Raw genomic sequence first — 23,910 nt, 5'->3', positions numbered from 1 at the left:
GCAGCTTTCAGCGGTGCCCATGAGCACGTGCCTTCACCCAAAGCCCCGGGAAGCGGCATACAGGGCTGCAGCAGAGACAACCCAGAGAAACTCGCAGACCAGGAAGCTAATACTACTAAATAATGATGCCGATAAATTCCCTTAGAAACGCTTATTGCACAATAAAACCCCAAATTAAAACCATGCCTTCAACCCCTTCTCTTCTATACTAAGGAACCTAGCGGTGAGCCCAGCCGGGTGGCGCGGGGCAGGGTGGGGAGGCGAAGCGGTCGCTGGTTTTCCTGCTCCCGTGGATGCCACTGAAATTCCTCCATTATAATAAATTTTGCTGAAAAGGAAGGAGCCCGGCAAGCCCCAGCCTGGCTCACTGCTGTGTGCTGGCTCACCTGCGGCCCCCGACACTTTGGGAGGACAGACCCCACCAGCGATGCTTCGTTAACTCGGAGCAATGCCGTCTCTGCTCCCCGCCACCCACGTCAGCCCTGGCCACTGCTCGAGTCCAGCGACAGCAGAGGACAAGAAATGAAGAGGGGAAAATTTGACTCCGAGGGCTGGAGTCAATGATGGATATTTTGCAGGGTTCATTTAATGGCACGGAGTTTGGCTGAGTGAGTGTTACAGACCAGCAGCGTGCTGTGCTCTCTAAAGCATCTCTTCTGTTGCCTTCTCCCATTGAAAAAGCCACTTCACTGGCAAATAATCAAGAGATAGGAGGTGAGGGAAAAGAAAAAGATCAAATCAAGCGTAAAATAAGCAGGAAAAAAACCCAAAGCACAAGTAAAATCCAATGTTCTCTAAAAATCTGAAGTTTATTCATCAGAATTCAGTGAAAGGAACATTCATTTTAAAACACAATCAATACATTAAAAAGTTTAAAGGACTAGTAAGCGATGAGACCAGAAAGAAAAAGAAAAAAGCCCAAAAATTCAGACAAGTCAGTCACCTGTGAGGAGCTGCCTCCGCTCCCAGGGCGCCTGCAGCCCAGCTCTGCAGCCTGCCCGCAGCGGGACAGCAGAGGGGAAGCATGGGGCGACCTGGGATAAGGGCTACTTTTTTTTTTTCTTTAGAACCGAGAGGCTTTTCTAGATTTTAATTTATCACTTCACCCAAGCGTAGCTTCTAGGATGACTCAATACCAGTGAGAAGAGCAGGTAGCCACAGCTGGAGAGGAGTGAGCCGCAAAATTAAGGGGCAGAGGGAATGTGAAATGCAGCGCGGGTCCAAGCACCCCAGGAATGTTTGCCGAGCGATCTGCCCATCCAGGCCCTGTGGCGGGAACGGGGCAAACCCATTTAAGAAAATCAAAAAAAAAAGCACCGTTAGGTGAAGAGCTATTTAATTAAAAGACACAAAAATCTATGCAGAGCCAAATGTCTCAGTGGCAATTGCCATCTCTGCTGGCATTGGCAGGGGAGGAAGAAGGGGAAAAAATTTGCTTTTGGCTGGAACCTTTTAGCTTTTCGGCATTTAATTTTCTTTTTGCATGTCACTGCTTGACATTGTTCTTGTCTGCTTAATTAATCACTGTGGCCTTCTGCATAGAAGTTATTTCAGCCCTTACACCCCGCGCAGGGTTGCAAACTCTGCAGGGGCACAACTCCTACAGAGTCAAGCAAACAAAGCAGCATATTCATTCAACTAAATGAAAAACAAAAGCAAGAAGAGCCACATTAACTAGTGTTGGGTCTTAGCTTACCAGAAGGTCTCCTTGCATTTCTAATCCCAAAATTCAAGGCAGTATTATTCCAGGAAGATGCTTTACTGATGTTGGCAACGCAGGCAGCACAGGGCTGGAGCTCCCCAGGCTCCAGCCTAGCGCGGCAGGAGAGGAGGAGAAGGCGGAAAGCCCTGCTAGTCCCATAGGGACCCCAGGATTATCTAAAGAGCAATTTTCAGACACGGAGCAGGCAACGCTGCCTGCGCAAGGGCAAAAGCCGAGCTCCCAGCCCGGCCAGGGAGCACCAAGGGGAGAGGAAATTTGTCACCGGTTTCAAGAGCATCGCCACGCACCAACCAACAGCATCTCCTTCCCGGGGATTTAAGAAAAGCCCCAGTTTTGGATAAAATAATTTAAGCATACAGAAGGGAAAGCCCCAACTGAAATCTGTGGTTTTCTAGTTTAAAAGACGGACAACAATACTTTCAGGGAGAAATCACCAAAGTCTACAAATTCAGATTAAAAATGAAGCCTAAAAACCAGAAATAACAGTTGACGAGTGTGACAAAGCAGTATTAAAACAAAGATGTCTCAGCGGTGTGTGCAAAGAGAGAACGTGTGTATTGGTAATGGACCGGCTGCTGGGTTTCAGAGCTGGCCCTGTATATAAAGTGGAACAGCATGTTACGGGAGGATACGAGGAGCGAGGTGGTTTCTTTGCATTGCACGGGCAGTGGCAGCAGCAGCAATAATTGCCTTTTCTCCATCAGAGCGGTAAACCACACCACTTTAAAGGACAACGCACACAAGTAAAAGAACAGTCCATAAAATTTCCCCATGAATATAAAATGCAAAACTATACAAAAATAGATAAAATTAACCATTTTCTTATGTGTATTAAAAAAAAAAACCCAAAGTCCCCAAAATGCAATACAGAATTACTTGGTAAACTGACCTGAACGTCTGTGGTTTCATCACAAGTTAACAGCCAGAATTCATCACTTGGAGGCAAGACCTTCCCTAGAAGGGACGTATTCCGGTGAGTTCCTCAAGGGGAGTTTTTCTTTAATATCTTGGCAAGACAATCTGCTATTCCTGACTTTTATGACCTATTTCTGGTTCGGAAGCCCTTTTTCACAAAAAGCCTCAATTACCACTCTCAAATTTGAGTTCCTCGGGTAAGGCAGTATTTGACTAACAGCTTGATCCTGATCAAGACCAGAAGATCTGTTCCTATTTATCCCGGGGCAGACAGGTATTTTAGGAAGAGCAGTACATTAGGCAGTGAAATGCAATCTCTCTACAGAAGTGATAATTTACAGGTGGGGTTAGTGCGCTGAAAATTCTTATTTCTTTGTGTTAATGGGGTAGAATACACCAAAAATCCAGCAAATTAGCTCCAGAAATGCTTTTGGAAAACTCATTTTAAAATCAAGAGATATTTGCTTCATTTAGTTCACATCAGATTAAGAGGAGAAACCTTTGGTATAAAGTCAGATTATCAAGTCTTGGCTGTATTGCTTTCACACATTCAAGTCTAGAAGCTGTTTTCACTAAGCCCTTCCATTACGTACCTACAACCAAAAGAATTATTCCTAGAGACATGCATTTGCAACTGAACATTCATTTTAGCACCGAGACGCTTTCACACCTCACCAAGACTTTGGCAAAGGCTGCACCATGTCTAAATGAAGCGCTACGCAAAACCCCCTTAACCCGCAAGATGCCTTTGGTGACACGCTAAAATAAAATAGTAAATAAAAAAACCCAGTAAGGGGCTGCTGCTCAGGCCAAGCAATTACTGTGAACGCCTGTCTGCATGACAACATCTCCGGTGTCACCATAAGTATTTGCTTGTGTTTTTTACTTTGTGAGTGGCGGTGAGATGTGCAGTGCCGAGACCTGACCCTGTCCTTACTCCAAGCAAGACAAAAGCCTGTTACAATTAGGCAATATTCGTTAGCAGACGCTCGCGCGCCGTGCTAACAAGGGAAGACTGCACTCACAAACTCGGAAGCAGATGGGACCTTTCGCTGGCCGACCGCGTTCTCCTCTTCAGGTGGGGGATGTGGAGCAGGAGCAGCATCATGAGCTGGGTTTGTCCCACAAAATCCTCTCCGGTTGCACGGAGGCATGGGAGAAAAAACAAGTGTGGCACGGCATGTTCCTCCGGTAACTCCCTGCAGCAGTACTGGTAGGAAAATACTGAAAAATTAAGGTTTAAGCCCATGGATACACAGAGGGGTCTACTCTAGCCTCAGCAGTCTGTTCAGGAAAGAAAAAAACCACATACATAAGTCTAACCGTGGGCAAGTGAAGCCTGGCGTTGCCTCTCCCTGCTCCTTCACAGATATACAAGGACAGGGCAGTAAGGAGTCTCTTCTCAAAAAGAAGTATCGGGACCTCATTTTGCTTGGGGAAAAAAAAACCCAAACCCAAACCAGCTGCTTGTACCTGTAAAATACAGCGAGGCAGGGAGCTGCTGACGTTTCCAACCGGAGCCACGTCCGTACGGGGCTGTGGGTCGAGAGAGCAGCGGGGGGGTTACCTGCCACAAGCAGGAATTGGCAGGAAAATCGGGTTAGGGCTGGGCAGAGCTGCCCCTCGCCCCACACTTTGCTCTGGACATGGGAGAAAACTCTATTTCCAGTTCATGATTCTTTCTTTTTTTTTTTTTTTTAATGCTATAAACTCTGTTGCAAAGAAAAGCAGAAAAGGGGCAACTCGGGGTAGGGGGGACACAAAAATCGTCGGTAACTGAATTAAAATCATAATATAGAGCTTGGACAGAAGGAGGAAGAAGCTTTGTAAGTCACGGACAGGGAGGTTTGGTTCAGAGACAAGCGTGTTTGAGATCACGGAGGATGTGGGAGACGCCTCGAGGACCCACAGCCTGAAATAGATGTTTCCAGGAGCTTGTACGACCTCCTCGGACAAAGTGTCTCCTTAGCGCGTGTCCCTCCTCCACGCTCCTTCAAACAGGAAAAAGAAATCCAAAACCTGCAGCAACCTCCAGCTTTTTTGTTCCCTCCAGTTAGGAGGAAGAAGTCGTGAAGCCTAATTTAGGCTGCCTTACATCCTGTATTCTAATTAGCAGAATACTTTCCTCATAGGAGTTTATGCAAAAAAAACAACTGTAAAATAATAATAAAAAAACCCACAAAACTTCCTTTTGAAGAAAGTAACAGCATCTGCAACTTCGCAGCTACAGGCACGATGCAAATTTAGCTTATTTCAAAGACCTCGTCCATGTGCCCATGGCCCGGGAGAGGCGAGGGACGTGGGACAAAGCACAGGAAACATTTCAACAGGGAATTACACACTGTGAAGACAGACCACGACAAAGAAGGGACCGACACTTTGTTCTTTAAAGGGACACCATCGACAGCACATCTCTCCGAGCACGTTATCTTTGAGCAAATTAAAACTAGACCTAGAAAACGTTATCGGCACGCACACAAAAGCTCCTGCTTTCCTTTGAGGCAAGGGAAAAAAAAATAATAAATAAAAATGTTACTGCAAAGTTCCCCTTTCAGCTGACTCACCTCCCGTGCTTGCCCTGGAAATAACCAGTGTCCTTCCTCCCAGCCTCCCCAAATCGAGACCGAGATGGAAGACATTCAAAGTGAGTCTGAACCAAAACATTTCACCAAGAAGAGGAAGAAAAAACCTGGTTACTCTCAAGTTTCCGCAAGGCTTGCTCCCCCAGCTCCAGTCCTGCAGAAAAAAAACCCCAAACCTGCCACACTAGCAACGGGTCCGTTCCCAGCTTTTATTCTAGCAGCAACATGAGTGTGTGCCGGGGGCTGCCACTGCACTTGGCATTCAAGAGCGTGGTGTCTGGTGCTGGAAAACAAGAAAGTGCCTCAGCGTTAACGTACGAATCCCAGAGGCAGCTCTGAGCCCTGGCCGGAGCATCCGCAGCGGCAAGACCACGTACCACGGCTGCGGGAGAGGAGCTCATCCTTATCAGCCCAGGTCTAAATTCAAGTCACTCACAAATTGCTCGTTAACGTTCGTTTTCTCCCTCCCTGCCCTTCGCAACCCTTTCCACTCCCTCCCCGGAGCAGCTATTCGGCTTCGGTGACGTTCACTGCAGTGCTCCGGCAGCCGGCAGGCAGCGCGTGGCCGGGGGTGGCTCTGCCTTTCAGGGGCTCTCCGCAGCGCTCCGGGCTTTTTACGGTGTCGGTGCTGCCGTCGGGATGCTGAGGCATGCCCTGGGCGATGCCGACGGGCTTGCACTTGGCACGTTTCTCCGGGGAGCAAGCGAAACTAAAGCTGCTCGGGGGCAGCTCGGGCTCCGTTTCTCCCAAGGGTAACAACCGGGCCAGCTTTTTGGCGGTGGCTTCTCCGTGGGACCTGTAGGAACCGGACGCCTCCCGGGACCGCCTCACGTCGGTCTGCAGAGGTAAATTGGAGGGCCTGAGCGGGTGCCTGTTCAGGTCCGGCTCTTGGGGCCGCCGGTCTGGAGCCTCTCCGGCGACGCTCCGGGAAAGAGACAGGAAAGGGGGCACGGTGCCCGGCTGCTCCGACGGCTCCCAGGCACTCTCCGTTGCGGCGGCCGGAGCGAAACCCCAGTGCTTCATCCCCCCGGCAGCCGTGTCGGTGTTGTGCCGGAGGTGCTGCAAGCCCGGCCAGCTCAACCCGCCGTCAGGAGCCAACAGCTCGCCCTCCTCCTTGCTCCTGCTCCTCCTCGCTCCGCCCGAGTCCTTTTTGCCACCCTCCCACTTCGACCAGAGCCGGCAGGGCTGAGGGCCGCTCTTGGCAACCTGCGAGTCGGCAAGCTCGAACTCCAGGCTCTCCGTGTCAAGCGACCGGCTCCTCCGGTCGACGGAGAGTGGCGCGGGCATGGAGGGGCTCAGCCCGTGGAGGCGCAGGTGGCGGGGCAGGCTGGCAACACCCCAGTTGCAGCTCTGGAAGGAGCCCGGGGGGTACCCCGGGGACATTCTCTCGTCACATTCTGCCAACGACTCTTTCCGTCCGTAGCCGTCGTCAAAGGCCTCGGCAATGTCCTCGCCGGCGTTCATCTCGGGATGCCGCTCGCACTCCCCTTCTCCTTCCTGCTCCACGTCGACCACGTCGAAGGTGACCATGGTGGGGAGGGCAGGGAGGTTCTGGGTGAAGGAAGAGCCGGAGGCAGAGCTCCCCAGGCTTTCGGAGAGGCTGGAGAAGAGGGTCCCGCTGCTGGCGAACTCCACCAGCGCTTGCGAGAAGCTCACAGCATGCTCGGGCTCACGTTCGCTGCCCACCTGGGGCTTGCCGGCGGTGGTCTCCGCTCCGCCGCCACGCTCGTGCTCTGGGAGTCTGTAGCCGGGGAACATCCCTGCTTTGGCTGGGGCTACGCCGCCGTGGATGGAGCCCCCAAACAACCCACGATCCGGGTCCGAATCGAACCCCGGGTTGTTCTTCGTGAGCTGAATAAGGCAACTTCCTTGGGCTTTTTGGCTGTTGTAACAGTTTTCTGGACACAGAGTTCCCGGAAAATCTTTCCACTCTGGATTTTCAGCTCTAGCCACTGAAAGCCCACTATTCACACCCCTGTTTGGGGCGTGCGAGGCCACCTGCTCGCTACCAAGGCCACTCTGATTCTTGCCGACTGAGTTGGCTGCTCTGGTTTTACATTCAACACACTGCTTTTCCCGGGGACACTTCTCCTTGCTGGGAACATCAAGTCGTTTCAAGACCGGTTCCCTCTGCAGCTCCCAGTACAGCAGCTCTTTCTGAATGGCTGCTAGCCGCTCTTCTTCCGTTTCCATCAGCCCTCTTTTCTGATCCATCATCTGGATCAGGCTCTTCTCAGCAGGGAGGCAGAAGTCCAAGAAGTAGCTGAAGATCCCTGGGCGTGAGACTTTGCTCTCAAACAGGGATTCCTCCCCGTGAGAGGGACTCATCAGCGCGTCAAACTCATAAAGTGCATCACCGCTGTAACTGTCCCTGGGAAGCCGGTCCTTCTTGATCTCACTGAGCCCATCTCCGGCTTCGTCCTCTGGCCCTGGCGTGGTGGAGTCATAATAACCCTCGTCGCTATTAGGGGCAGACTCTTGCTGGTCACTCTGCGGTGTCAGGAGGTCAACGCCGTCCATCGCGTCCCCCATGTAGGGGTGGGCTTCCACCTCATGCGACGCATGTGTCTCTAAACTGCTGCTCGACACCTGGGCTCCATAGCTCCTGTCCCCTGCCATGTTGCCGTTCCATATCTGGTGGAGGTACTCCTCTGCCTCCTCGGGTATGGCCATCTCCTCCCCACCGCCCTGGTAGGTGACCAGGCAGGAGCTTCGTTTAGCAGCATCTCTGCTGCGCTCCACAGAGATAGTGCTCTCAGCGATGTCGGGCTCAGCAATGTCATCTCCGCACCCCGTCAAGGAATCGAAACTCTTCAGGGATGTGACGTCTCCTAAGATGAGGCTTAACAGGTCCCCAGAGTGTAGGCAGGGAGGGTCGTTGTCCATGAAGTCCGGATGAAAGGCCAGCAGCAGATTGCCATGGTCAAACTCCGTGCAGACAACAGCATCAGCCTCTGATTTCGTATCCAGAACGTCCCTCTTCCCTGGCATCGCCACTGCGTCGCCCTCAGAGTTGCCTTCCTCAGCCACGAGACAGCCGGGCTCGGCAGCCTCACCACAGTTGGCAGCTGTGCCTACCGAGCGGTCATCCTCCGAGCTCCCCGGGCAGGCTGCGGCAAGAGGGACAGGTCCCAGTCCTCTTCCCTCCGCGGCCCCTCGGCTCTCCGCTGCCACACCAGGAGCTTTGCTGGCCTCCTCCGAATCCCCGGTCCACTCGGGGAGCTCTGCTTTCTCACACTCAGCAACCTTGCTCTTGCGGTGACGCCGGATGCTGTTAAAAAACCCTTTCAGGCCTTTTTTGGGTCTGGGAAAGGAGGACTTCTCTCCGTTGGGCTTTTTCTCACAGCCCTCAATGCTCCCGGGTGGAGAGCTGTCCTGCTGGCCAAAATCAAACTTGGCGCTGGTGTCTATGGCCAAGTGAGCGCTTTGGGAGCTCGGCAAAGGGCAAGGATGTGAGTCCCTGCTCCCCTCCGAAGGGCTTTCCAGCTGCGCCCCGTCGCCCTTGTCATATGCAGCACCGCTGAGCCCATCGTGGGTCTTACATTTACTGAGGCCCTTTTTAGAGGCTACTTTCCCCTGGCCTTTGCTTCTGCCCCCGAAGAAACTGGGCAGCGTACAGATGCTCCTCTTCCCTCCGAACAGTTTGAAAGCCGTTTTCTTCAGCTTGCCGGGGGGCGGCTGAGGCTGCTGCGGCTCCGCAGCCGCGACGGAGGCATTGCCCCGCTCGGGCAGCCGGTCCCCGTTCTCCTCCTGCCGCTGGTCGCCTCCCTCCTGCTGCCCGCAGATCACCGATGGCGACCTGGTCCGGGCAGGCTCCTCCGTGCAGCCCGTTTCCATGGCAGCTGGTCAGTTCGGGTGCATCTAGCTGGAAACAATGACTTTGGTAGCGGAGTCCTCTTCTGGGTGCAGAGATCGAAGCATGACAGCTGATCTAAAGCAAAAAGAAAGAGGAGAGAGGTGAGGAGATGGCAGCGGATGCTGCAAAGCCAGAGGCATGGTGTCATGAGGCGAAGAGCTTCGTCGCCAGCTGGAACTGGAGCTGCAAAAGCCTCCGAGAGCCGCTCGACTCCCTCCACTCCTTAAGGCCAAGCACGAAAACGTCGTGATGCTTACATTTACCAGTTTGCAAGCACAGGAAAACCACGTGTCTCCACTGAGGAGCATCCCCGCTGCACAGGGACAGGCAGGTCTGACCCCTGAGCCATCCTGCACCAACCCCTTCGGCTTCCCGGCCTTTTTGCCACCTGGGCAATCAGGTTTGGTTACCAGCCGCCTTTGAGTGGGGAAACACAGGCTGCCCCGGCGGGGAGAGGGACTGACACTTGCCAAACCCCACTTCCAGCTTGCCCAGACCTAGCGCTAAGCTACAGGGAGCATTTTGACGGAGAGCCAAACCAGGACACAGCCCTTGTACTAAGCACGTATTCAGGAAGAAAGCTGCTTACTGTACCTTTTTTTTTTTAAGGAGATTTCAGTTGTTTTTAAAATCATCTGTCCAGCGAGAAAGAATTGCATTAAAAACATCCGCTATAAACCACCCTGATCAGATTATCTTAGAAGCAGGGAGGTAGGTTTTATATTTGATCCCGGATCAATGTCAGTAACAGGAGAACTAAAATAATAATGTTTCTTTTGCGAAGGTGAGGTTGGAGAAAGTAAACGCGATAAAAATTGTAACGTGTTGCTAGGCTGTAATGCCCCACGCTTAGCTCTTACTGGTGTGAGGCTGGTGAAGCTTTCTGTAGTGTTTAGCCACAGATCCTGAATTAAAAACACACCCAAATGATGGCCTGTAGCTTCTGCAACCTGACAGCAAACCTGCAGTTTAAGATTATTCCCCCCCCCCAAGACTGGGGAACATCGGCAGTCTTGTTTTGATAACCCTTGGCGTTCACCTGCCCCGCTCGGATCAGCGGCTGGGGCGTAGCTGGCAGGCAAACCCTCCTTCCCACCAACAGACAGGGCTTTTCCAGGTCTGCCCAAGAGCCCTTCCAGAGTCCTGGATGTCTCCGAAGCCTCTCCGGAGCACCGCTGGGCATTCTCCGGAGCCTCTCTGCAGAGATAGGCCTGGAAGAAAATCAGACGCGTGCATCTGTCCGCACAGACGGCTCAAAAAGCAGAGGGGGGTGTGCGTGTGTGCGAGATGAAACGCAAACGGGATTTCAAAAATTCAATTTGAAAATCATTTCGCTCTGGCTCCACGTCAGCACTGGCCCCGACGGACACCGCCGCGGCTGGAAAAATAAAGCCACCGAGGGCAAACGCCGCTGTCGGTAAAATAGGAAAAGCGGGGTTTTAGGGAAAAGCGGAGACCGGCCGGGCCGGGCTCCCTCCGTGCTCGGCCCCCACGGGGGGGTCGAGGGCTCCTCCGGGAAGGGGACGGATCCTCCCGCCGGCCCTCGAACCGGGCGCCGGTGGGGCCGGCCCGGAGGAGACAGAGGGGAGCTGCCGGCCCTCCCGGGAGACCCCCCCGGCCCGGCCCGGCCCCCTGGAAGCCGCCGCTGTCCCCGCGGGGTGGGCGAAGGCAGCGGAGGGCAGAGCTCTCCCCTCAGACCGGCTCCCCCCACGAAGAACGCCCGCCCGGCCGCCTCGGCCTCGCCGCGGGGGACGGAGGACGAGGAGGAGGAGGAGGGAGGAGGAAGGCCCCAGCCCTCAGCCGAAGCCCGGGGAACGCCGCACCGAAGGCGCCTCGACCGCCAAGCAAAGGCGGCGGCTGCGCCGGGGCCGGGGCCCGCTCGCCGGCCGCAGGGAAGGCGCGCACCGGCCCCCTCCGCCCCGCCGGTACTCACCGGCTGCGCGGGGCGGCGGCAGCCCCCGCGGCCGCGCGTCCGCGGCCGTGCGTCCGTCGGCGTGCGCGGTGCGGCCCGGCCCGGGCCAGCCCAGGCCGCCGCCGGCGAGTGGCCGCCGGGTCAGCGGGTCCGCCCGGCGCGGCGAGGAGGGGCGGGGCCCGCGTGACGGAACGGGGAGGGGCGTGGGGAGGGGGCGTGGCCGCGGCGGGGCCTGGGTGGCGGGAGGGGGCGTGGCCTCCGCGGGGTGGGAGGGGCGGGGGCGTGACGCAGCGCAGCCGCGGGTGGGGCGTGACGCGGGTGTCTGTGACGGAGGGGGGTGACGCTGCCGTGACGTGTGCGCGCCCCCCCCCACACCCGTGACAGGGCGAGCGCACCGCGATAGTGCGGCGCCGTGACGCTGCCGCTGCCACGCGGGTGTCACGGGCACCGTGGGTCACCCACCCACCCCACCCGGCTGAGCATCCACGGGTCCCCACGCGGGGCCCTGGGCTTCTGGAAATCCACACCGGTGACGTCAAAGTGTCACTGCAGGGGGAGCCTCCCCCACCCCCTCCTTTTGGCTGACCAGCACGGGACTGGGAGACAAACCCCAGTACTGGTAGCGGCACCAGTGCCGTCCCACCACGTGGCCGGACCACAGACCGGTTGGGGTGGGAAGGGACAGCTGGAGATGACCGGGTCCGAGCCCTGCCCGACCAGCCCCACCTCGAGCCGGTCGCCCAGCACCGCGTCCGAGGAACTTCGGAGCATCTCCGAGGACAGAGACCCCACCACCCCCCCCGGAGCACCTGTGCTCGGTCACCCTCACAGTCCAACAGCAGTTCCCCATGTCCAGAGGGAGACGCCTGGGGTTGAGCCCGCGCCCATTGCCTCCAGTCCTGGGGCTGGGCACCACTGGGAAGGGCTTGGCTCCATCTTATCCCCCCACCACGTACTTATAGACACTGATGAGATCTCCCTGAGCCTTGCCCACTGCACCATCCCAGCTCCCTCGGCCCTTCCTCCCGGAGAGATGCTCCAGACCCTTCCTCATCTTCACGGACCCTCTCCAGTATGTCCGTGTCTCTCTTCTGCGGGTCGAAGCCCAGAACTGGACCCAGCACTTCTGCTTGGTGAACTTCAAGAGGGACATCCAGCCTGCGCTTCGGGGCCAGGCGTTAACGCGGGGCCCCCGCACGTCCTGCCCTTGCCGCGCTTTTTGGTAGCACCTGAGGACAAGTGGAAGCCAATATGTCACAGCACGTTGGGTTTTTAAGGATCTGCCGCGTGGGATTAGAAACATGCATGCCAGGGTGAGAGCTGGGCTGGCCGGCGGCTCCCTGCTCACATCTCAGGTCCGTGCTCCGACGGGCGAGCCGAGGCGGTGACATTCGGGGGCTTAACGAAACGTGCAGCCGCGGAGCCGAGCATCACTCCTGGTGGCTCACACCAGGCACAGCCTCCAGTGACCGCGCGTAGGTAAAGCATCCCCCCGATGCGAGCCAGAAATTCAAGGAAACGCCTTAAATCAGGGGAAACAATGGAGGACTCGTTTAGGGTCCTTCCTCCGAAAGTGAGATTTTTTTTCATCCCTTCCCAGGCAGGGTGCTCCCAGCCCCATTGCCACCCCGAGCCGGGGGGGGCTCCAGGTTGGAGGGATGATTTTGGGCACGGGCCAACCTCAGGTGCTTTGGAGGAAGACCTTGTGCTTCTCTGGTGGACTAGATACAGTCTGCGTTTGTCATTTCTTTATAAAGCCCCCAGAAAATTAAGCTTCCCAGCATGACGGAGCATTTCAGATAGAAATCATCAGGTTTCCAGCACTGATGTAGTGCCCCAACACAGCTCTACCAGCACTCCCCAGCAGAAGACAGCTACGGAATTGCTGCCGTGGACGTTGAGGGCATCCACCCTCCTGCTGCCCCGATTCCTCGTGCCTTAATCCACCTCCCCCCGGAGAAGGGGCTGCTTCGGGTGGGCTGAAGAGCGAGACCTGTTAGATCCACCGGCCCCGTTTCCCAGCCACAGTGCCATCGTTCCCCACAGAGTAATTCCCAGTGCTTTGTCCAGGCTAATTTAAAGCCCTAATGCTCCCCTCAAGAGATGCCCCTCAGCTTAATTAATAGATGCTGATTAATAGATTCCACAACATTTGAAGCAAGCCAATAAATAATGCAAAAATGCACCTGTGTTCCACAAAGACTAATCCTCAAAGCTCCCCAGCAGCACTTGCCTTTGAGATGCAAGTAGGGTAGGGTGGACTAAACCGTAGGGGACATATTCTGCTGCATCCCAAAAGCAGTCCAGAGCATCACCAGCAGGCGTGTGCCGAGCTGCCGAGGAGCAGCGTGGTTTATCCATCAGCTCCTGGCTGTGGGAAGAGCCAGCAAGGCTCCGCCGGCTACCACCGGCAAGGGCGATGCCCAAAGTCCAAGGCTGGCGCGTGTTGTCCCCATCGCTGGTCACGATGCGCCGGAGGGATGGAGAGACGCGCCGAAGGCAGGAGCGACCAACGGGCAGCACCGCTGCCGGGATGCCCCACTCCAGGCTCAGCCTGAAATTCCCCGGCTGCAGTGTTTCCCTGCATCCCTTCCAAATGATGCCGGCTGGGCTGCTGGGCTCTTCTGATTAAAGGATATTTCACCAAAAGGGTCACGATAGTTTAATAAGAATAGTAGCGTCATTTTAATTTAAAAAAAAAAAAATCCCCAAAAAACCCAAACCAGCCCAATCACAACAGACCCCTCGGCCATAACACGAACCACTTTTGAGGCAAATAAAACGACATTTAAGGACAGAACTGGGGCGGAGAGACAAGAGTCGGGGAGTCTGGGAACTCTGGCTTCTGGATACTTATCCCAGCCACCTGGGAGTGCTGGGCTTCGCACCGACGTGTCCTTGGGGCCGGGAGCACCCTGGGCACAGTGATGGGCTGGGCACGCACGGCCAGGTCCAGCCTCCCTTCTGCCCTCGCTAGGCTCCCGAACAGAGGAGGCACTTGGAAACCTCTCTGGGAAAGGGGGTTCAGAGGCAGCTGAGGCCACGCTGCGGGGGAAACACACAGGCACGAAGCCCGGTCGTGCCTCCCTCCTTCCCGCTCTTCCCCAGAAGAGGAGGAGGTAAAAGCAGCCTTTGCTCCTTTCCCTCTGCCCTCCATGCCTTTTCCCCAGCTCCTTCTCCAACCAGTATCAATTAAAGGTGTAAAATCCTTCAGCGAAGAGGCTTGAAAGCCAAACTCAGCTAAATCAGATCCTGCTCTACCATCACCCATCGCCTCCTCTGTTTTCTCCCCCCCCCCCCTTCCCTTATCATCTTTTCGCACGGGCGCTGCTTTTTGGAGGCACCTCGTAAGCAAAAATTACTTTGCGACCGCAAATTCAGGGCGGTTTCACACTGCACAGATGTCAGAGCGGCTTTTAATTGGGGTGCTGGGCGTCTCTCGTGGCAGGCTGTGCGTCATGGCTGGTGTCGGAGGTAGTTCGCCAGGACCGTCGGGACGTCCAGCTCGCCGAGGGCATGCGGGCGGCCAGCCTGCTTCAGGAGACGTCTCATCGCCAGCCTGGACTGGGACATCAAGGACTTGGGATGAGCTGCGTAAGGAGAGGGAGGAAAAATGAGATGGTCACCTTCAAGACATGCAACCCCGCTCCCCTCCAACCCGGGCATTATCCTGAGCAAAGGGATATCGATAGACGAAAACGAAATATCTTTGCTAGGGCTCGTTACACCGCGCATTCAGCTTTGCAGCGTGCGTCTCACGGGAGCTGGGCATCCAGAAATGAAATCTTCCACCATCATATGGAAATAAGTGCAGTTTTTCTGGACATAAGCAGTACAGGAGAGCCAAAGTTGAGCAGCAGAAAGGAGAGGAATGGCAAAAAGCAGCCTTTAACCCAACAGATTTATATTAAGTGGAAAAAAAACAGGCTGTGGAAGTCCCTGTGTGCTCCGGAGCAGCACAGACCACAGCAAGGGCCCTCGCTGAAAGCGGTTTCTTTAGCAAGCATCTAAAAAGATTCATGAAAAGCAGATGCTGCGGTGAGTCTAAGGGGGAAGATAACCACGTAAACGTACGTGGTGGCTGCACTGAGTCACCCCCCAGACCCAAAACAAGGTAGCCTGCCTCCAGCCACAGCCAGCAGTGGAAATCAGGGATGTTTGGTGGATATTTATTAGAAAGAAGCCCTCCTGTGACAGTCCCCCAAATCCCAGCAATTTGTTTTAGGAGTTTCCTGCAGTAGTGTGTGTATCCAAACCATCAGATTTAATCACCAGTGGCAGACCTATTCTCCATAACCTTGTGATGTCCTTCTCTGGCTGTGTTTGGTATTGGAGACTTGGGTTTTTTGGCCTGAACACAGCAGTCATTGGGGGAGAGGGAGGAATAAGAGTTCAGAGTAAAATAGTGATGATACTCAAGACTAGAGACGCCCATGCATTCAAGCGATACTGCAAAGGGAGTCAAAGCTCATAGGAAAGCCTGGGTAAGGCTCTTGGGAAGCAGAGGTAAAGGGAAGGGGAATCTGAAGCAACTTGCACCCAAACGAGCAAAATTAGCGCTCATTTCCAGCGCCGGGGCCACGCATGCAGATTACCTCTCGCCTGCAGCAGCAGCTCCAGGCCCTCGCTGCGGGGTGCCATCTCATCTACCGTGATGTTGGGCAAGTACACGTTGGCTCCAAAGTCAATAAGCAGCTCGATGAACTCGCTCCTGCAGCCGTGCCTCAGGCAGGTTTCCAGCAGAGTCTTGGGCTCCTTGATCTGGGCGATCACCCTCTCCTCGGTGCAGTTATAGTCGGGATCGGCACCGTAAAGCAACAGCATTTTGAAACACTCCAGGTGCCCGTACGCGGCGGCGAGGTAGAGGGGACCAGAACAAGCCACCGAGTTGGCGGCCCACTCAGGCAATCTCGCTTGAACGTTGGTTTCTGCGCCGTGATCCAGGAGCTGCCGCAGGATGTCCACGTTCCCATCCCTCGCGGCGATGAGCAGCGGTGAGCAGTTGTTGTAGATGCTGCCGACGGGGTTGGCCCCTGCGTCCAGGAGGACCTTCACGCATTCCCGGTGGCCGTTGCTGACTGCCATGAAGAGTGGGGTTTGAGCCTTCACGTCCAGGCTGTCCACCTCCGCTCCGTGGGCCAAGAGGACCTTCATGCTCCTGACGCGGCCCCACGTGGCGGCCAGGCGCAGCGGGGTGCTGGGTACGCCCCAGCCGCTCCGGCGGTTGATGAACCTTTTGTACCTGTCTTGGGACAAGAGGTTATCAAGGGTTTGGTAATTGTCCTCAGATACCGCTCGGTTCAGCTCCTCGCTTTCTCCGTTGTCATCTTCGTCTTCTCTGGGCTGGAGCATGGAGAACATTTTAGTGATATCCATTAGGCTCATTTTTTTTTGGTCTGTCTCCCATGTACCGATTTCATCATAAAAGGTAAAGCCAAAGATCTACGGGACAACAAAACCAGCAGCACAGCTGGGTTAGAACAAGCCTCCTGCCACCAACACTATCTTTTTACTATTTTTATACACAACTTAAGGAAGAGTCTCAAAAAAAAGACAAATACACATTGGACTATGATGCTGCTGACGTGCTTATCACCCTGCCACCACAGGTGAGGAAATCGACTGGTGAAGGGCTAAGGCAAAGACAGAGGTCGTTGCTGTAGCACGTACGTGGGCCACCTCCCCTTAAAATGTTGTGATCGAGAACACACTGGGATAATTGAATTGGGTGTTGGAGTTCAAATGCTGCATGGGGAGCTTACAGGCTTTTACTTTTTTTTTTTTTTTTAATGATTTAATGCTGTACTGCTAGCCCCTGAGGCAGTAAAGGGTATGAGACTACTCATGGGATACTCAGACCTTGAGCTCAGGATGGCTCCTGGGTGGCCACAGGCTCTTGCAAGGACTCTGCACCCCACCGGTGGATGAAACCACCCATTTTCCCAAGATCCTCAGAAATCACCTCATCCAGCTGTTCTCTGTGGGAGCTGCTGAGTGAAGAGCACATTGGAAAATAGCGAGAATCAACTCTGCTACCTATCGGCCAAGGCTTCTGTTGGAAGCCTCACCGGCACCTGCACTTCCAAGTACGTCGGAACGCACGGAAAACTCTGAGGAATTTTGATTTAGAAGCTGGCAGCATGGCAAGGTTTTTACATCCTGCCACTTTTTGAAGGGATTGGATTTCAAAACAGGAGATGAAGTGAATGTGAAGGTGGCTGGTTTGATTAAGGACCTCCAGCATCGCCCTTCCCAAGACGACATCAACGTTTGAATTGAGCAAACCCGCTCCTCGCTCCTGCCTACTCGAGCCCGAGGAGCACGGCTGCAAGAAGTGTCTGGGATTTTTATAGTGGGGGGTACGGAGTGGCGGGAGGAAGGTGAGGGGATGCTGAGCTGATCACACCAGAGCTGGGACTGAACCCCAACACATTTGCCAGGCACTTGGTGCAGGATCTGTCCTCGCCGTAGCCGAACGGCAGCGGGGGAGAGGAATGCGATGTCCCAGCCGGCACCTGACCAGCTGGGAAATGCCGCCCGCCGGGAAGGCAGAGGAATGTCTCGCCATGTCGCAGCCCCGCAGCATCTCGTATTTCCTCGGGGAGAGGTGGCAGTGGCAGAGCTTGGTCTCCCCAAGTGGCTCCTCTGATCCTCCCTTGGAGGAGGCAAGGAGCTGCACTGAGCAATTAGCCTCTTTCTGCAAACGAGCATGGCAGTAACGAGGCAGTCACAGGAGGCGCGTCCCACATCCACCTGTGGTGGCAAGTCGTGCAAGCTCAGAGGAATCCCCTGTGCAAGGTCACCTGCGCAGCTTCGCATCTTGGTTAAGCAGAGCAAGTTTGATGGCAGCGAGTGACAGCAAAGCTTTGCTGCGCTCCCACCTGTTACACTAACCCAGGCAATTTATATAGAAATATGTGGAATTATAACATTACTGTTATTCATTAGACACGCTGATAACGAGCTCTGGAGCTTTGGAAACCCACCCATGTGGCTCACAGAGCAGGGGATTTATTGCAGATTTGATTCAAAAAGGGCCCAGTTATATTCCCAAGGGAAATGGTCTGGAAAAAGTAAAAAAAAAAACCCTAGCTGTAGCATTCCCTGAACACACAAATAAGCATCTCCAAAGGGACGTTACTTTGACGGTGTAAGCACTCGCATGGGGAGTTCACAGACGTTCCTCAACCAGAAAAGCCCAAACCAGAGTTGTCACCTCTTGAACTGAAGGAAGCTGTCCGTGCATCTGCAGACCTCCCCCCAAAAAGAGGTTATGACTAGAGCTCAAGGGGACAGAGAATACATTCACGCTTTTACAACTGGTTCCCAAGTTACCTTCAATTGCCAGATACTGCCCAGGCATCATTATGCTGCTGCCTTACCTTTGGGAGGCAGGTGATGCTCATGGCCAGGGCATGTAAGGCAGTGACGGTCCCATGGCGAGTTCTCCCTTGGTTTAAACAAACAAAAAAACAAACAGGAGAGAAAGAGGATCTTGCTGCATCGGGGATGGACGTCCGCTCTGTGTGACCGGAACGACACAGGCTGTCAAGCTCACAGCTGAAATGCCACCAGGGGGAGAAGGGCCAGGGCGCTGGGGCTAATTTTAGCCCCTCAAGGGTTTTATCTTACCACTTCCATTCTTGGAAAGTTCCCCCTGGGTAAATATAGAGAGGGGCAGCGAGGTGGGGGGAGGCTGGGACAGGTGCTGGAGCCAGCTTGACCCATCCAAGCAGACACAAAGCATTTGTTTCACCATTTCCTTGCAGAAATCGCAGGGCATCAGGTGGTTTGAGTCCCCTGCCAGGGCAGCACGTTCCCTGTGGCAGCGCTGGCCTCTACGTTACTTTGGTTGCTGCCAATCACCCAAACGGATTCCCTCTTAACCCTTCTCCCGACCGCCTTTTCCACTTTCAGAGCAATACAAATGACCATTCGCAACATCCAGAGCTGTTTAATAAACACAAGAAGGACAAAAGGCACTGAAGACGGTCCAGATTTCTCACTGGAGCTGCTCCTTAGGCTTCCCTCCCAGCTACACCTGCCAGAACAAACCACTTCTTCGGTTTCATAAAATTAAGCAGCACATAGCAAGGCAGAAAACTTTACAGGGGAAAACAAAACAAGTGGGAAGCAGTGTTTGGGCTGTCTTATCAAAAGCTGTCAGCTGGTAAGTGTAATCGTATTTTATCCAGTTCCCTTTAAAGCTTTTCCAAACTTTTCAGCGGTGGAGCAAGAATGGTCTGGCAGTTTGAGGCAACGTTATCGGCTGTACTAGATAACGAGAGGGCAACCGAATTATCCAGCAGAAAAATCTCCACAGCTGCAAGAAGTAAAATCAGGGGGCTCTGCAAAACATTTATGATGTCCCTGCCGTCACCACAGCACTCACAGTTTGTAGTCACACTGTGAAAAGCACGGAGAGCAGGCAAGCATTCAGTATTGATAGGTTTTAGACTTCTGGCTTCCTCATAGTTTCACTCTCTCCAAATTCACTCAAAAATAGATTGTGACGTCAAAAAGGTCAGTCTCCCAAAGTCAGCACTATGAATGGAATTATCAAGTAGGACAAACGTGGATAAACATGGGAACAAAAGTGGGGAGTTAGGGTTTATTAAGCACCAAGAAGCTGCAACCACAACAGGGATACTGCAGTCAGAAAAGCCAAGCCTGACTGGAAACCCCTTCAACAAAATGCAGAAATAAAAGCAGCAATTAAAAAGACAGTGTATTATAAAGGGAAAAAAGGGGATACAGACAACGAAATGAATACACATTAGAAAATAAGAAATGTAGGAAACTGTAAGGGAACTTAGAGATGAAAGGAAAATCCTTGAATGGAAAATTTAATGATAAACTGCATATTCTTTTGTTGTTGCTGCTGCTGTTTAGTTGTTAACCAAGAAATCTGAGAAACAAGACCAGCTCTTTGGTAAGATTAAACCGAATACTAATGAAGCAAAAAGTACAAAGTACTCACTGATAAATCCACCCTCAACTGGAAGAACACAAACTGAAATACTCATTGTGCTCCCTTAACAGCCAAAGAGACATGTTAAATATCATCCTGCACGAATATTTAAATCAGCAGATTCAGATAAACCCCAAACAGGAGCCCAAGGAGAGGCGACTGATAAGTCTGACCCATTTTGGATAAGCTTCCCAATGCTTCAAACACGGGGGAAGGCTGAGGAGTTGGGAGAAGCCTTCACCTTCTGCCTGAGCTCCAAGTGCAACCGGGCTGCCCGGAACCGCTGGCTGATCTGACACATGCTGCAGGCAAAGCAACTCCTTTATCAGCCCTCCATTAATTGGGGAATAATTAAAGGGCAGAAGTATATTTAATGTCAGTCAAGAAGTTTTTTTGGGAAGGCAAGTCCTGTCCAATGAAGTTGCTTCCATTAAAAAGATTATAGTTATTAACACAGCTGAAAAGAGGTAATAAGCTTTCTGATTTAACACTGCTAAGCATTCTGATTTAAAAGTTTAGCACTAAACAGCACCAACTAAATCATTTATCAGGGATTAAGGATTTACTAACAGTCTTCAAGGTCAGAAATGCAGTTATTGCATGGGGCTACTTCTGACTCCTGCCTTTGAACTCTAAGTCACTGCCGAACCACAGCAAAGCCTTTGAACTTGGGAATTTCCCTCCGTGCTGATCAAAACATCTGCTTGCAGTCTTCCAGTGCTTAGACCTGCCTATTCTGCTGGCCACCTTCTCACCACCCAGCTTGGAGGTGGCTCCAGCAGCAATGTGATTCAAGTATTAACCACGAGAAGGCACAAATACCTGTGGACCATCCCTTGCTTAAACTGTATGCACCCACACAACAGCTCCCAGGGCCCTTTCTTAGGCACTTCACAATTTAATGGGTGCATTAACACACAAAATATGTAGTTAGAACTGAAGGAGGAATTCAGCAACTCTTTCTTTTCCTCCAGGAGCTCTAATTCCTTGAGGGATTTCAGCAGCATCGGAGCCTCAGAAGTTCGGCGGTGTTGCAAGACGGCTCCCTGCTTCCACCGCCTTCCAGGAGCTGCTTTCCTTTTAGATCCGAGGATGTGCTGGAGCCAGCAGCTGTGAACTGATGTGAGAAGATGATCATTAAGGACCTGAAATACAGAAACCAAACTGAGCACGTGCCCGCTCTTCATTACGTGAGTTACCAGCATGACACTGATCGTTCACATAAATCTGCCTGTTTGTCCCAGTACACTCTTCTAGGTGTGCTCCAGGACTGGCAACACTTAGAAGTTGTTCCTGGGAGAACCTAGGGGGTCTTCTCTGCTTTTATTTGACAATGCTAAAATGTGCTCGTTTTCATTCCTAAGCTCTGATTCATGCCACCCCCAAAAGCATCTTTGCCCTGAGATCACAAGCCAGATATTCAATAAGTTTTTTTTGATTATTCAAAATATCAGGCAGTAAGAGCAGGCATGGGAGAACTATCTGCTCTTAAAGGATTCTCCAACAGCAGGTAAGACTGCAACAACCACCCTTCAGAAACAGAATTTCTGATCCGTATGAATTGCCAGATTTACCCCAAACACTTTCTCAAGCCACACACACACTGGATCACTGCACAAAAAAAATCATTGCTTTCAAAATGTTACTGATCATCCAAAAAACCCCAAACCCCCAAAACCCAAAGAAAAAAACAGGAAAAGGAAATTATCAAGATCTAAAATGCTGTATGAAGGGATATATGAATAGGATAAAACACAAGAATTGGACAAGATTTCCTTAAAATGGCAAATGGAGTCCCCGTATCTTTATCCTCTCTCTGGTTTCTCTTGTCAGGCAAGAGCTGTAAAAGTCTCTGTGTTAAGCTTAAGTCCCTTTGAGTGCCTCACCAGGGAGGGGACTGCCCTTAGATACTGCACAAAAACTGGAACACTTACAGAATACTCCAGTTTTGAAGAGTCCAGTCAGCCACAGCCTTTGGTCCATATATCTGCCTGGCTCCCGGTGTGCCAGCCTGCAAAGCTATCGGCCAAAAGCAGCGCCTGCTAATTCTGCAGATCCATACTTGTTTGGTTGGGTTTTTTTGCAAGGGGGCTTATGTATATATTTTTATTGATTCCCACTCACACTGGATTCCTTGCTTCTCTCCCACAGCTGAGCACGCTCTGAGAACTGTTCTTTGTTGAGGCGGGGGAGGGTTGGGGGGCTGTGAATCAAGATTCAGTAAGTAGTGTTCACTTTTCCCAAAACCACTGCAACAGAGTCATGGGAAACAGGGCTCTGGTCTGACTTACAGAAAGGTTATTACTCTTAAGGCTACTGGGTTTTGTATCTGCCCCAGTCCCCTCCACTCCCCTCAAATGAAAGAAAATACAAGTTACAGGAGAACACTTGGATTTAGAAGCTGATCACATGTGGCAGAAATTACAATTAAGACACCTCAGCAGCAAATGGCTACGGTGAAGGTTCAATCCTATTCCTGCACCATACTGAGAACAGTGGGAGTATCTCATGTCCTTGCCTGTGTAAACAGATTAAAAGATGCTTTTTGTGCTGCTGGTCTGGGTTGGCTGGGTTTTTTTGTGGTTTTGTTTGTTTTTTTTGTTTGGTTGTTTTTGGTTGTTTTGTTTTTAAGTCATCAACCCAAAAATTTCAATACCAGCAGAGTTTGTCCATTTTACATATATGCACGAAGCCTTAACACCAATATACCTCTACCAAATCATCACTGCCATCTTTAAGTGATGGTAACTGAACCAAATAAAACTTGAGTACAAAGTTACATTGCTACCAAAAAAATCAAGTATTATTGCTCTACTGCAACAAACACACTGATGCAGAATGAAAACAAATCAATATTTCAAGGTATCCTTGGCACATATGAACCTGAACCTCAACAAGAAAGCAGGCTAACTCAACTGCTTTTTCTATCTGAACTTAGAACAGCAGACTTGACCTTAAAACAGTGATCTTTCAGTACATACCGCCAATCAAGTTTAATGATCAGTATTTTTATTCAGCATAAGGTATTTCCTGAGAGCTGTTAAAAACATAAGTCTTTAGCAATACTCCTACGATGACTCTAAATGGAACCTGCCCCCTCAAAGCTAAAGTTAGCTTCAACAGGGAAGTTTTAAATCATCCTCAGCAAAGATGCTGTCAAACAGACAGTAAGTTTTCCCCAAATGTGTAAATTACAGCTTTATCAATTTGAGTCAGTGTTAATGCTAATAATCCAATTAAATGCAAGGCAAATCTAATTGAGGTAAATGAAGGATTTCACTGGCAACATTAAGAACACTTAAAATTAGCAAGAAGGAAAAAAGACTTTGAAATATCTGGGGACTGACTATACCCAAGTGTCAGGCTTATTTTTTTGCCTTAATAATAGAAAAGAAATACCCATTTTTAGGACACACATTGCAGTGGAAAATACTCATCAGGGCTGGGTAACAGGTATTGGTCCTGGCTCTATTCCTTTTGCTCACAGGCTGACCCCCCCACACTGATGATGGATGGTTCAGGGCTCTTTGTATTTAGGAGCAGAGGCTGAACAGTCTGGTGCTAAAGTGCCCTGGGAAAAATGGTTCCTCCATCTCTCCTGCTGACCTTCTGCATGTTCTTCTGCAAGTCACATCCCTGTCACTCAGCTCCTCCAGCTCCCACACAGGGTATTAAGAAAAACCCTCCAGATGCTTATTTTAAAATTAATTACTAAAATAGCCTACCTTGCTTTGCCAGATTTAAACCATTTACATTAATTTACCAATCCAAATGGCATCCTGAAGCATTCTGTAAAGCCTTATAAACATAAAATTAACATGTATCACTTAATTTCTCTCTGCTTTGCAAATCTGTATTTAATTGTTGGATTTGACTGTTGCTGCACAGCTGTAAGTTATTAAAGCACCAATTCCAACCTTGGTTATAAACATGAGGCAAGTTGTGCACCTG

General features: G+C 52.0%; 2 protein-coding genes across 4 annotated transcripts; both read right to left on the bottom strand.

Moving 5' to 3' along the window:
• Window positions 1-783: 783 nt before the first annotated feature.
• AMER1 (APC membrane recruitment protein 1) lies at window positions 784-11,150 on the bottom strand. Of its 2 annotated transcripts, none has more exons than XM_069810873.1 (2): window positions 11,010-11,150; window positions 784-9,151 (listed from the first exon to the last, which is right to left on the bottom strand). In XM_069810873.1, the coding sequence occupies exon 2, from the start codon at window positions 9,055-9,057 to the stop codon at window positions 5,728-5,730; it is 3,330 nt and encodes a 1,109-aa protein (XP_069666974.1). In that variant the 5' UTR covers window positions 9,058-9,151; window positions 11,010-11,150; the 3' UTR covers window positions 784-5,727. The 2 variants fall into 2 exon arrangements, with proteins under 2 accessions (XP_069666974.1, XP_069666975.1); XM_069810874.1 differs by having other exon boundaries at window positions 784-9,146; window positions 11,006-11,147.
• A 2,375-nt stretch (window positions 11,151-13,525) lies between these two features.
• On the bottom strand, window positions 13,526-18,564 carry ASB12 (ankyrin repeat and SOCS box containing 12). Of its 2 annotated transcripts, none has more exons than XM_069810872.1 (3): window positions 18,324-18,564; window positions 15,584-16,430; window positions 13,526-14,578 (listed from the first exon to the last, which is right to left on the bottom strand). In XM_069810872.1, exons 2-3 carry the CDS (start codon window positions 16,371-16,373, stop codon window positions 14,445-14,447), a joined length of 924 nt encoding a protein of 307 aa, XP_069666973.1. In that variant the 5' UTR covers window positions 16,374-16,430; window positions 18,324-18,564; the 3' UTR covers window positions 13,526-14,444. The 2 variants fall into 2 exon arrangements, with proteins under 2 accessions (XP_069666973.1, XP_009913223.2); XM_009914921.2 differs by having other exon boundaries at window positions 13,529-14,578; window positions 18,371-18,562.
• Window positions 18,565-23,910: the final 5,346 nt, after the last annotated feature.

This window comes from Haliaeetus albicilla, chromosome 23, assembly GCF_947461875.1.
Source record: "Haliaeetus albicilla chromosome 23, bHalAlb1.1, whole genome shotgun sequence".
Taxonomy (NCBI): Eukaryota; Metazoa; Chordata; class Aves; order Accipitriformes; family Accipitridae; genus Haliaeetus; species Haliaeetus albicilla.
This window is presented reverse-complemented; position numbering and strand designations above follow the sequence as displayed.

Coding starts and splice junctions, on each gene's coding strand:
- ASB12 (XM_009914921.2), bottom strand. CDS start 18,394: ATGAGCATCACCTGCCTCCCAAAG. Junction 16,431..18,370: donor GCATCACCTGCCTCCCAAAG/GTAAGGCAGCAG, acceptor GTTGTCCCGTAG/ATCTTTGGCTTTACCTTTTA. Junction 14,579..15,583: donor GCTGCTGCTGCAGGCGAGAG/GTAATCTGCATG, acceptor CTCCTTACGCAG/CTCATCCCAAGTCCTTGATG.
- AMER1 (XM_069810873.1), bottom strand. CDS start 9,057: ATGGAAACGGGCTGCACGGAGGAGCCTGCCCGGACCAGGTCGCCATCG.